Source organism: Mercenaria mercenaria, chromosome 11 (assembly GCF_021730395.1).
Source record: "Mercenaria mercenaria strain notata chromosome 11, MADL_Memer_1, whole genome shotgun sequence".
Classification (NCBI taxonomy): Eukaryota; Metazoa; Mollusca; class Bivalvia; order Venerida; family Veneridae; genus Mercenaria; species Mercenaria mercenaria.
The window spans coordinates 48792838-48805527 of NC_069371.1; the positions used below are offsets into that span (position 1 = coordinate 48792838).

At 37.2% G+C, this 12690-nt stretch overlaps 2 protein-coding genes across 2 annotated transcripts in view; one reads left to right on the forward strand and one right to left on the reverse strand.

The window, feature by feature from the left end:
- LOC123530958 (cytochrome P450 20A1-like) overlaps positions 1–5828 on the forward strand; it is a 64558-nt gene extending 58730 nt beyond the window's left edge. The window contains exon 11 of the mRNA XM_053517380.1: positions 1637–5828. Within this exon, the coding sequence (XP_053373355.1) occupies positions 1637–1886 (250 nt within the window). The 3' untranslated portion in view covers positions 1887–5828. The remainder of the gene's footprint in view (positions 1–1636) is intronic.
- The window catches only part of LOC123532840 (26S proteasome non-ATPase regulatory subunit 11-like), a 286840-nt gene that overhangs the window by 210875 nt on the left and 63275 nt on the right, over positions 1–12690 (reverse strand). The window lies entirely within an intron of this gene.

A 12690-nucleotide genomic window follows, 5' to 3' on the forward strand; every position in this document is an offset into this window, starting at 1 on the left:
ATTTACCTCTTCAGACTTAAATGTTTTGAATGATTTCCAGCTTTTCTTGATTTGATGCAGCATAAAACTTTTAAACTAATTTTGGAAATTGGATGTTAATCTTAAAAGAATGAGCTTTATCAAAACACATTCATACTATATGAAAGTCGTTATTAAAAATACTGAATTAAATATGTTTATGAATTTTTAAAATTCATGAAAAAATTGATGTTATTTAAGCCAATGATTTTGGTGTAATCGTTAAAAGATAACTAGAATTACATCTTATTTTACCCTTTAACTCACCTGAACTTTGTCAGGGTGAGCTATTACTAAAGGTGGAAGGTCCAGCATATGTTATCCAGGGGAAAAAAAATAGCTTCAACATTCTTCTCTGAAACCTCCTGTCAGAATTCTCCACTTTCATATTGTTAAGTTGTTTTTGCTTGGTCCCGTTAAGGGGCAGCCAGAGCTAAAAAAGAAAAACATTGAAACAATTTCTTCTTAGGGACCACTTGATGGCATGGACCTCCCTAAGATTTGTTCAAAGGTTTTGTTTAGCCTGTTTTAGAGGCTGCCAAAGCTAAAAATTGTAGGAAAACACTTTAAAAGATTTCTTCTCATTAGCCACTTGATGGATCACTTAGCCTGTGGTATTTTTTCAGGTTTCTATAAATGGTTCATATTGAACAGTTTTAGGGCCTGTCAGCATTAAAGATAGAAAATCATTCAAATAGCGTCAATCTTCTGATAATAATAATCTTCAATAAACCTGTTTCACAGCATTTTTGCTTGGAACTCTCTCTATTTTGTTTAGATGGTGCTTCTTATTAGAGGCAGTGGTAGCTAAAAATGTGGACCTGTCTCAGTTCTTTTTACATATTTCCACTTGACTGAAGATAATAGCTGCTAGAACTGAAATATCTTTTACAACTGCTTCCAGTTGAACTTGATGGACCAAACTTGGATTGGAAGAACCCTTGGTTGGACTTCTCGCAAGTTTGCTCTGATGGTTACGCATTTGGGACTGTCAAGTAAAAAATGGAAAAAGCTTTTTATACGTATAATGTTATACCCCCAGTGTCCGTCTGTCCAACAGTTAGCAATTTCGTGTCTGCTCTGTAACTCTTAAACCCCTTAAAGAATTTAAAAGAAACTTGACACAAATGTTTGTTCTGGATGTCTTGTTTTAAGATCAATGTCACACTTAGGAGTCAAAGGTCAAAAGAGTGTTTCGTGTCCGCTCTGTAAATCTTGATCCCCTTGAAGGATTTTGAAGAAACTTGACACAAATGTTCACTAAATCAAGACGATGTGCAGAGCGCATGCTCTGGATGGCGAGCTACAAGGTCAATGCCACATTTAGGGGTCAAAGCTCATACCTTGGGGGCGTATATGCTGCACGTTGCAGTGCTCTTGTTATTACTTTTAATGAACTGCTGAATGGATGTTCACCAAACTTGGTTAGAATCAAAGTAAAAATGTCAAAGTTCACTACAGATTAGCGACTTGGAACCCATTTTGGCCTCTTTATTAAAACAATTTCTGTTTAAAGTGGTGTATGTCAAGAAGCAAACTTCTTCATTTCGTCAAATTGGAAATCCATATAAATCTAGTTATGCAGAAGTTTTATTTAATGAGCTACTTTTTGTTTTAGATTTGATCCGGACAGATTCACACATGAACATGCCAGGGAGCGGCCACATCTGGCATTTTCACCATTTGGCTTTGCTGGAAAACGTGTTTGTCCGGGACAGAGATACGCCTATGCTGGAGCAACAGTAGCTTTGGTGACCTTACTGAGAAAGTTCAAGGTCAAGATGGTTGAAGGTCAGATAATTGAACAAGTCCATGGATTTGTAACACATCCCAGTGAGGAAATTTGGATAACCATTTTAAAGAGATAGATAGGGAAATATGTCAGTGAGAATAGACTGAAAAATGTTTAAACGACTGCAAGTTTATTTCATTATATGTATAGTTATATATAATAGAATCAAGTCCAGCACAGCAAATATAGCATTTTAAGGAGTTCAACCCGATTCAGCTGTATTGTAGATTTGTTTGAATTCGTAGCACTTAATCTTTGTATGTCACAATGGAAACCTTTCTTTATTTGATTTCTCAACTGGCATCAACTTAGATGAACTTGTTTAAAGGTTTGAGATTTAAAAAAAAAAAGATTATCTAAGGTTAATTGCATAAAAAGTGAGATGTTGATCAATCATTGGCGTAAAATCTCCATAATGAAAGACAAATTGTTAAAAACTTATTGGGAAAAGTGCTTTTTCATTTCTGTCTTTAAATGAAGTTCTGTGATGTAACAGTTATTTTACTAGAAAAATAAATTATGCTGGTTGTGGATAGAAGAATATTTTGAAGAAAAAATAGTGTATGCACTGATCACCTTTAAATGCATAAGTACAATTTATTGTTTTAGCAAAATTTATTGAATTATAATCCTTTGCAATATTCTCTCTTCACCCCCCCCCGCCCCCCACACCCCAACCAGCCCACCAGCCCATTATGAAACCCCTGCTTTTCAATGTTATCCAAGAAGTAAAGACAGTGATCTTCTCTTTGTATCAAGTATGTGTAATAGTAACCAGATGTGCTTGTTGCATCATATTGGATCTGTTTAGACTTAAATAATTGGCAAGGAGTAGAAAACTAATAATTGCCATTTTCCTGCACATTATATTTGGTCTGTTTAGACTTAGACAATTGGCAAGAGGTAGAAAACTAATAATTGCCATTTTCCTGCTCATTATATTTTGTCTGCTTAGACTTAATTGACAAGAGGTAGAAAACTAATTATTGCCATTTTCCAGCACATTATATTAGGTCTGTTTAGACCTAGATAATTGGCAAGAGGTAGAAAACTAACGATTGCCATTTTCCTGCACATTATATTTCGTCTGTTTAGACTTAATTAATTGACAAGAGCTAGAAAACTAATGATCGCCATTTTCCATGTTTTCCTGCACATTATATTTGGTATGTTTATTTTAATTAATTGACAAGAGAATTTGTTTAGACTTAATTAATTGACAAGTGGTTGAAAACTGAATTGTCATTTTCACATGCTGGCTATCAAGTCCATCTTGGACCAAAAGCAACAGTCCTATGTGTCCTTAGTAATGTCCCTATGTCAAATTGAACTGATCTATGAACAGTCAGCAGGAATATTAGGGAGGTTGGTAGTGGACTAAAGTATATACACCCAGTATCACATCCAAAATACACTTTACAAAGAATGCAAGCAATCGTTTTTGACTGCATTAGATAAATGACTATTGAATGTATTAATTCTCACAAATATACAGTCAAACCTGTCTATAAAGACCGCCCTTGGGAGAGCCAAAACGTGGTCTTTATTGGAAGATGGTCTTTATCCACAGGTTAAAAAACACTGTAAATGTTAAAACGGGTAACAAAACATGTGGTCTTTAGAGCCAGGTGGTCTCTGTTCAGAGGTGGTCTTTAACACAGGTTTGACTGTATGTGGATTGAATAAGTCTGACATCTGTCAATTAACAGCCTTATTTACATTACTCTAAACAGACCCAATGATGCCAAATATTATGTCAACCTGACATCAATATTGCCATGTTTTAATGAAAATATGCATAGATTGTTCAAAGTATAATGTTAAATAATGTCATCAGTCTCGTCTGAGAGATAATTGCTTTCAACAGTTGCACTGCCACCCTGAAAGTCTAACAATCTCAGCCAAAGCCTGGCCAAAGCTGGCACTTTCAGCATAAATTTTGACAATACTGCTGCTCTACATCACCATATTAAAGCATATTTATTCTGCTAAATAAATGACAAAATGACAAAATGTGCAAGTTTAGTTTAACATATTAATTGAGAAAGTGTCCAAGAAATAGATTGTAATGTAACAGAAATATCTATTGTTAATTAAACACACTGTATTTTCATTTAGACATTTTTTTATTCTGTAAATGTATGATGTAAGTGTAATACAGGTATTTTCATGTGTGTTGTAAATGACAGGGACTTATGTGGTCTCAGATATACATTTTCACTATTGTTGTTCAATTTCTTAAATCAAGCATATTTGCTTCAGTTGATTTTTTATTTACCAGAACCAATTTCCTGTAATCTAGATCAGAAGAATTAAATTTTTTAAATGGGACATTGTCCACGTATGTTTCTTAACAGGTAGAAATGAACTCCTTGAATTTCTGATTGATGATAAGCCATTCTAGTCAAAATTTAATTTTTTTTTGGATATACATGTCTTTTCTCTGAAACTTACGTACTAGGTATTTAATCAGGGATCAAAATTATGTTCCTGTGATATTTTTAAATTAATGATGCCACCTATATCTCATTTCTTTAACCCTTACCCTGCTAAATTTCTATAATGAACTTGTCCATTTTTCAATCTGGACAGTACCATTGACTGTTAAAAGGGATGCTTATCAAATAGATACTGACTAAGCAGCGAACAGTGCCGATCTTGATCAGACTGCACAGATGTGCAGGCTGATCAAGATCTACACTGGTCGCAAAGGCAGAATCACTTGCTGCCAGCAGGCTAAAGGTTAAAGATATTTTTTCTTTTTTTGGAGCGGGTTTGGGTTGTATGGTGAGTTGATAAGGATAGTACTATGTTAACAAAGTAGACTAGTGGTTTAGGTAGCTGACTTTGAACCATTTGCCCCGAACAGCTTTGTGTTTGAAACCTTGGCTGTGGTGTGGATCGGAGCCTACCGTCTGGGATACAGAATGTTGTTGTACTACCCATGCAGGTGCTTGCCCGTGCCTAAAGTGTCACAGGCTAGCTTACAGTTTCTTTGTCTGAGTTGGGAATTGAATGCAGGTTGCCTTGGCAATAAAAACTTTTCTACCATCTCGACCTGTACACTATAAACAACAGTTTTGTATAACTTTTTATAATTAAGGCAGTTTGCCTTCGTTACCCTGTAACAAATACATTTCAATTATGAATGGAAAAATTAAAAAAAAAAACAACTAATTCTCATGTCATTCCATAACATGTTATTTGTAAGTAACTAAGTTTCAAAGTCTTCATAAGAAATGTCGCATCTTAAATTTTTTATTTTTCTTAGTTGTACGATCTGAAGTTTAGTCCCTGCAAATGCTTACAAACTTTTTCAGGCTATTATTTCTCATAGGGAGGCTCTGTTGGAGTCACACTTGTCCATTACTCCATTTGTCCAGAGACTTATCTCCTTAACTATTTACAGAATTTTCAAATAATTAAATGTTCTTTATCATAGTATGACGAGACACACTCATGATCCAGGTCACTAAGTCAGTGTCACATTTGTAGGTCATATGTCAAATAGCTTTATTTTAGGTCTGTTCCATATCTTCTAAACTGCTGGAGAAAGATTTTCGTAAAACTTCGCATTATTTTCTTTTTACCTCATCAAGACGACATGTAGATTGTAAGATACAGATCACAAGGTCCATCCTGTTTCCCAGTACAAAAGAAGTTTTTTGGGGTGTTAATCACCTTCAGTGATAGCTCCAGCTATAACTTATATTGTGAACAATGTTTATTGCACATCTTGCAATGGCTTTATTTAATTTTGTTAAGGCTGGAAGCATTTTATGTTAGTGTTTATGTATTATGTTGCATATGTACATGTATGAAATGGAGAATCATACTGCTTGATGTTAGTTTATTGCTTTTCATATAATTTGGTAATTGGGGCAACTTAGATTGAATAATCATGGTTGTAAATGAGTATGTGTTCACGGAGTATGTGTTCGTGCTTTTTTGGTGCAAGAAGAATAACTGTAAATTACTAGTCCTTGTTAATGTAATGATCAAAATAAAGAGCTTACAAGATACAAGTGTTCCTTTTATCTTATTTGTTTCAAGTGTAATTCCAAGTCATGCCAACAGGTACCGTATACATTCCTTTAATTCCAAGTCATGCCGACAGGTACCATATACATTCCTTTAATTCTAAATTATGGCGACAGGTACTGTATAAATCTCCAAATCAATGCCGGTATAACGTTGTAAACTGACCTCCAAAGAATAATGGCCCCCGGTTTTATCTATAAAAAACTGACCCCCCACCTAACCTATTACTAACATACTCTATATCAATTCAAGTCACTGTCGTGTTTCTATTGCTTATATTTGTTGTTGTTGTTGTTGTTTCTGCTGATTTTTCTAGTATGCATGCCACTTTTATGCTATGTAAACCTTGTAAATAACCTGCCTTATATAAATATCTTTATTAATAATTGATACTTGTCTGATAACTGCTTTCCATGTAAATATAATGGGGTTACTTCCCCTGATTATGTCTAAGAAGTGCATTGGTCCTTCCTCTGTTTTTATCGTTGACTTCTTTGTAAATTTCATTGGATTGGAAAATGATTAAAGACAGGTTTTCTTTTAGTGGCTCTGTGCTAAATTTAGGTTTGATTAATCATTTTTATTTAGAAACCTACACATAAAAAGCATATATATTTTTACCAACCGCAACATCTTGGATAAAGGTTATAACGAAAAAGTCAGAGGAATCCAACTGAAAGGGATCAATGTTACATTTCGCTATCCTTGCACTTTATCATACAGCTTTTCAAGGGAATTACATGTAACAAGCTAATGTTTAATGGAAATGTGCGTGAAAATCCGAAATAATTGCAAACTCATTTTGAACGTATGCATTTATGTATAGTACGACGTTGTCAAAAAAATTCACCCGCACTATATGCTGCACCAAACCCAACAAATATGCTGTATCCCATTTATGCTTCACTCCGCCAGTACGCTCTGCTGTACAAACAACCTATGCTGTACCCCACCCACAAGCTATGCTGTACCGTACCAGTAAGCTCTGCTGTACACACAATATTTTCTGTACCCCACCAACAAGCTATACTGTACGCCACCTAGTAGTACGCATTATGCTGTACCCAACGTACAAGCTATGCTGCACCCTGCCAATAAGCACTGCTGTACACACAATCTATGCTGTACCCACCCACAAGCTATGCTGTACGCCACCTACGCAAGCTGTACAAAACCTACAAGCTATGCTGTTCATCACCAACACGATATGCTGTAGCCTGATCTCTTTTGAAAGATTTACTAAATATACAGTGAAAGGGTGATAAAGACAACATGTGAGCAGAGACCACCTATGAGCAGAAACAGCATATGAACATAAACCAAATGTGAGCAGAGACAGAATATGACCAGAGACCAACTATGAGAAGAGACAGCATATGATCAAAACCAACAGTGAGCAGAGACAGCATATAACCAGAGACCAAATGTAAGCAGACACAGCATATAACCAGAGACCAACTATGAGATGGGACAGCATATGACCAGAGACCAACTATGAGAAGAGACAGCATATGACCAGAGACCAAATATGAGAAGAGACAGCATATGACCAGAGACCAAATGCGAGCAGAGACAGCATATGACATAAGACCAACTGTGAGCAGAGACAGCATATGACCAGAGACCAACAGTGAGCAGAAACAACATCTGACCAGAGACTAAATGCGAGCAGAGATAAAAAATATGACCAAACCTAACTGTGAGCTGAGACAGCATATGACCAGAGACCAACTGTGAACTGAGACAGCATATGACCAGAGACCAACTATGAGCAGAGACAGCATATGACCAGAGACCAACTGTGAACAGAGTCAACATATGACCAGAGACCGACTGTTAGCAGGGAATACATATGACCAGAGACCAACTATGAGCAGAGACAGCATATGATCAGAGACCAACTGTCAGCAGAGACAGCATATGACCAGAGACCAACTGTGAGAAAAGACAGCATATGACAAGAGACCAACTGTGAGCAAAAGCAGCGATCTCTGGTCATATACTGTCTCTGCATATGACAAGAGACCAACTGTGAGCATCTGACCTGAGACCAAATATAAACAGAAACAGTATATGATCAGAGACCAACTAAGAGATGAGACAGCAATGACCAGAGACCAACTGTGAGAAGAAACAGTATATGACCAGAGACCAACTTTTAGGAGCGGCAACATATGACCAGAGACCAACCATACGCAGAAACAGTATATGACCAGAGACCAACTGTTAGCAGAGACAGCATATAACTAGTGACCAACTATGAGAAGAGACAGCATATGACCAGAGACCAACTGTGAGCAGAAACATTATATGTCCAGAGACCAACTGTGAGAAAAGACAGAACATGACCAGAGACCAACTGTGAGAAGAGACAACATATGACCAGAGACCAACTGTGACCAGAGACAGTATATGAACATAAACCAAATGTGAGCTAAGACAGCATATGACTAGTGACCAACTATGAGAAGAGACAGCATATGACCAGAGACCAACTGTGAGCAGAGACAGAATATGAACTGAGACCAACTGTGAGCAGAGACAGTATATGACCAGAGACCAACTGTGAGCAAAGACAACATATGACTTGAAAACAACTGTGAGCAGAGTCAGCATATGACCAGAGACCAACTGTGAGTAGAGACAGCATATGACTGGAGACCAACTTTGAGCAGAGACAGCATATGACCAGAGACCAACTGTGAGCAGGGACAGCATATGACCAGAGACCAACTGTGAGTAGAGACAGCATATGATCAGAGACCAACTGTTAGCAAAACAGTATATGACCAGAGACCAACCATGAGATGTGACATCAATGACCAGAGACCAATTGTAAGGAGAAACAGTATATGACCAGAGACCAACTATGAGATGAAACAGCGATGACCAGAGACCAACTGTGAGCAGAAACAGTATATGACCAGAGACCAACTTTGAGGAGTGGCAACATATGACCAGAGACCAACTATAAGCAGAAACAACAGTAAATGACCAGAGACCAAATGTGAGCAGAGACAGCATGTGACTAGAGAGCAACTATAAAATGAGACAGCATATGACCAGAGACCAACTATGAACATAGACAGTATATGACCAGAGACCAACTGTGAGCTGAGACAGCATATGACCGAAACAGCATATGACCAGAGACAGCAATTGACCAGAGACCAACTATGAGCAGAGACAGCATATGATCAGAGACCAACTGTGAGCAGAGTCAACATATGACCAGAGACCAACTGTGAGCAGAGACAGCGTATAACAGAGACTAACTGTGAGCAGAGACAGCATATGACCAGAGATCAACTGTGAGCAGAGTCAATATATGACCAGAGACCAACCATGAGCAGAGTCAACGTATGACCAGAGACCAACTGTGAGCTGAGACTTCATATGACCAGAGACAGCATATGACCAGAGACCAACTATGAGCGGAGACAGTATAGGACCAGAGACCAGCTGTAAGCAGAGACGGCATATGACCAGAGACAGCATATGACTAGAGACCAACTATGACCAGAGACAGCATATAACTAGAGACCAACTATGACCAGAGACAGCATATGTCCAGAGACCAACTATGAGCAGAGACAGCATATGACCAGAGACCAACTATGGGATGAGACAGCATATGACCAGAGACCAACTGTAAGCAGAAGCAGTATATGACCAGAGACCAACTTTGAGGAGAGGCAACATATGACCAGAGACCAAATATGAGCAGAAACAGTATATGACCAGAGACCAACTGTGAGCAGAGACAGTATATGACCAGAGACCAACTGTGAGCAGAAACAGTATATCACCAGAGACCAACTTTGAGGAGTGGCAACATATGACCAGAGACCAACTGTGAGAAAAGACAGCATATGACCAGAGACCAACTGTGAGCAGAGACAACATACGACCAGAGACCAACTCTGAGCAGATACAGCATATGACTAGAGTCCAACTGTGAGCAAAGACAGCATTTGACCAGAGACCAACTGTGAGCTGAGACAGCATATGATCAGACACCAACTATGAGCAGAGACAGCATATGACCAGAGACCAACTGTGAGCAGAGTCAACATATGACCAGAGACCAACTGTGAGCAGGTATGTATAAGAAAAAAGTAACAAAGGGTCATAACTCCCGAACAGGTGGAGCAAATCCATTTTTTTCTTCCTGCACAACTAGGCATCGGTAGTAGTAATCCCTGAAAGTTTGAATCAATTCCGTCCAATAATGAATGAGGAGTTGCGGTCACAAAAAGGGTGCATTACCATATTCTACTCCGATGTCTATCGGCGGGGGATAATTATGTTGTAAGTATACCTTAGATGGGTTAGGGTTAGGAGATCGTTATTCTATAGGGGGTCACAATTCTATGTGATTGTCATTTTTCTACGTGTGGAGTGGTCATAATATTATGACAGTATGTCAAAGTGCAACAATGTCATGCTGACAAGTACGGTATAGACCTCTGTAAATGCAAGTCGTGCAGACATGTACCATATACATTGATGTAATTCCAAGTCGGGTTAACAAATACTGTAGAAACCTCTGTAAATGCAAGTTGTGCAGACATGTACCATATACGTTGATGCAACTCCTAGTCATGCTGACTGTTACCGGATACACCTCGAGTTCCAAGTCGTGCTCACAGTTACTATATGTATATATATATATATATGAAAATAAGGGGTCTGCTAGGGTGACCTCCCCTTAATTTTGCAAATGTGTCAACGAGTGTAAGGGAAATAACTCTGGCAAAAAAGGAGTCTGTTAGGGTGACCTCCCCTTAATTTTGCAAATGGCGTCAACAGGGTCAGGGGAAGTTACTCTGGACGGAAGAAAAGGAGTCGGCTTGGGTGACCTCCCCTTAATTTTGCAAATGACGTCAACTGGGGTAGGGGAAGTGACTCTGTTTAACTATGCTTGTGTCAGGGCGGCTGGGGTTGTGCCATGCTTATATGCTTGTGCCAGGTCTGTGGTGGATTCAGCATTCTTTGTTCTTCAGTCTGCAGATATTTCACTTGTATGTTTGAAATCAGTCTGAAAATGATGAATGATAATTAAGACACGAAATAATTGATGATGTAAGATCAAATCAGATTATTATTATAATAAACTAAATCTTCCATGTTTCTTTTTTCTTTTCAGAATAATTTTGAAAATATATATCTCCACAGGGGCATAATTTTGTAAAAAAAAAAAAAAAAAAAAGAAGCAAAACGGAATTATGGGATATGCACATTGCAGGTCAAATCATTACAGTGAGCAATTGTCCCTTCCCACAAGCGCTAAGTGAGATACCAGACTACATACACAAACTTGACCAAATTAAGACACCGACGCCGGTGAATAACTAACTGCAACAGCCCTACCTATTCTTCGAATAGTCAAGCTATACAATGTACCTGCTTTCAAAGCTATAGCTTTTATAGTATTCTAGAAAAGTGTATGTAAACAAAAACTTTAACTAAGAATTCTAGTCTTCTAGTTACAATGAGGGCCATGGTTATGATAGTAAACAAATGTACAAAGTTTCAAAGCTATAACTTTTATAGCATTAGAAATAGTAGACTTAAACCAAGAAATTCCAATATTCTTAATAAAACGCCAGAGCGAGTATCCTTCCCTATATATACTATATAAAATGACATTTTGTAAAGAGCTACCAAATATAGTTAGAACCATTTCAGAGAACAAATCCTTACCTTATTTTTAAAGAGTTATGATAAAATTGATATAAAATGAAGAGAAAAGTAGGGGTCATGTATCTTCTAAGAGAGATTTATCTTGTCACATTTGCTTATTGTAAAATCACATCAAAATCACATTGCTGTGACCTGGAAGTACTATTGAGTTTCACTTCACCAAATACAACCTCCTCTCCCATTTTTTTCTACCAAAATGTCAAAAATACATCCACAATGTAATTTAAACAGAAAACAGCTTTAATTTAGATCTCTGTGGCCATGCCAAGTGAAAAATCTGTGTAATTGGTGGAGGCTGTCAAGGATATACATAGTAATCTTTGCTAAAATGTTAAAATCAAAATAATAAAATGTTTCTTAAACAGTGATTTGCTCTTGAATAAAATTATTTTTGCTGTTTTTGTTTCACTCGGGCGAATATGATTTTATTCAATTAAAGTAGAATCAATAGTCTGGATTACCTGCCCCTTAACTGCTACGCACTATTAGTACACGTCAGGAACTAGGCTAGGCCTACTCTTTGATGTGCAAATTTGTTCTTATTATGAATGCTAGAAGTTAGATGTTGAAATCCAAAACACTGTATAAGACACTTAACTTGAAGAAACTTAAAAAGAAGAAAGTGGGTATTCTTAGATAACCCTTTGTCTTATATTTCATAATTTTTGCAATAGATCACAGGGATCCGTCACATATGCTATGATAGAGGCGTAAAATTTCTTTCAAATATTTGTTTCCATATATGGTTTAGATATGTGATTTTTTTTTCTTGAATTTCATTATAAAAAGGCCTTATAAAAAACATTCAAAAGAAATGTTACCCCTCTATCACAGCATGTGACAGATCCTTGTGTAATAGACATCAAAATGTTGTTTTTGCAATTTATTGTCTAAGGCAAGGTCAATCAAAGTCGAAGAGCTAAAATGCCTATTTTGAAAAGTGAATACCCCTTTGAATAAGAAGTGGTACTGCCCAACTGAATGATGGACCAGTTCATTTAGAAATTTAGCAGGGTAAATGTTAATTTCAAAACAATAGAGAAAGGTTGGGAAATGTTGACGGGTGTGTATGAAATAACATCATTTTCAGTGTTTTATGTTCTTAACCCTTATCTCGCTATATTGCTATAATG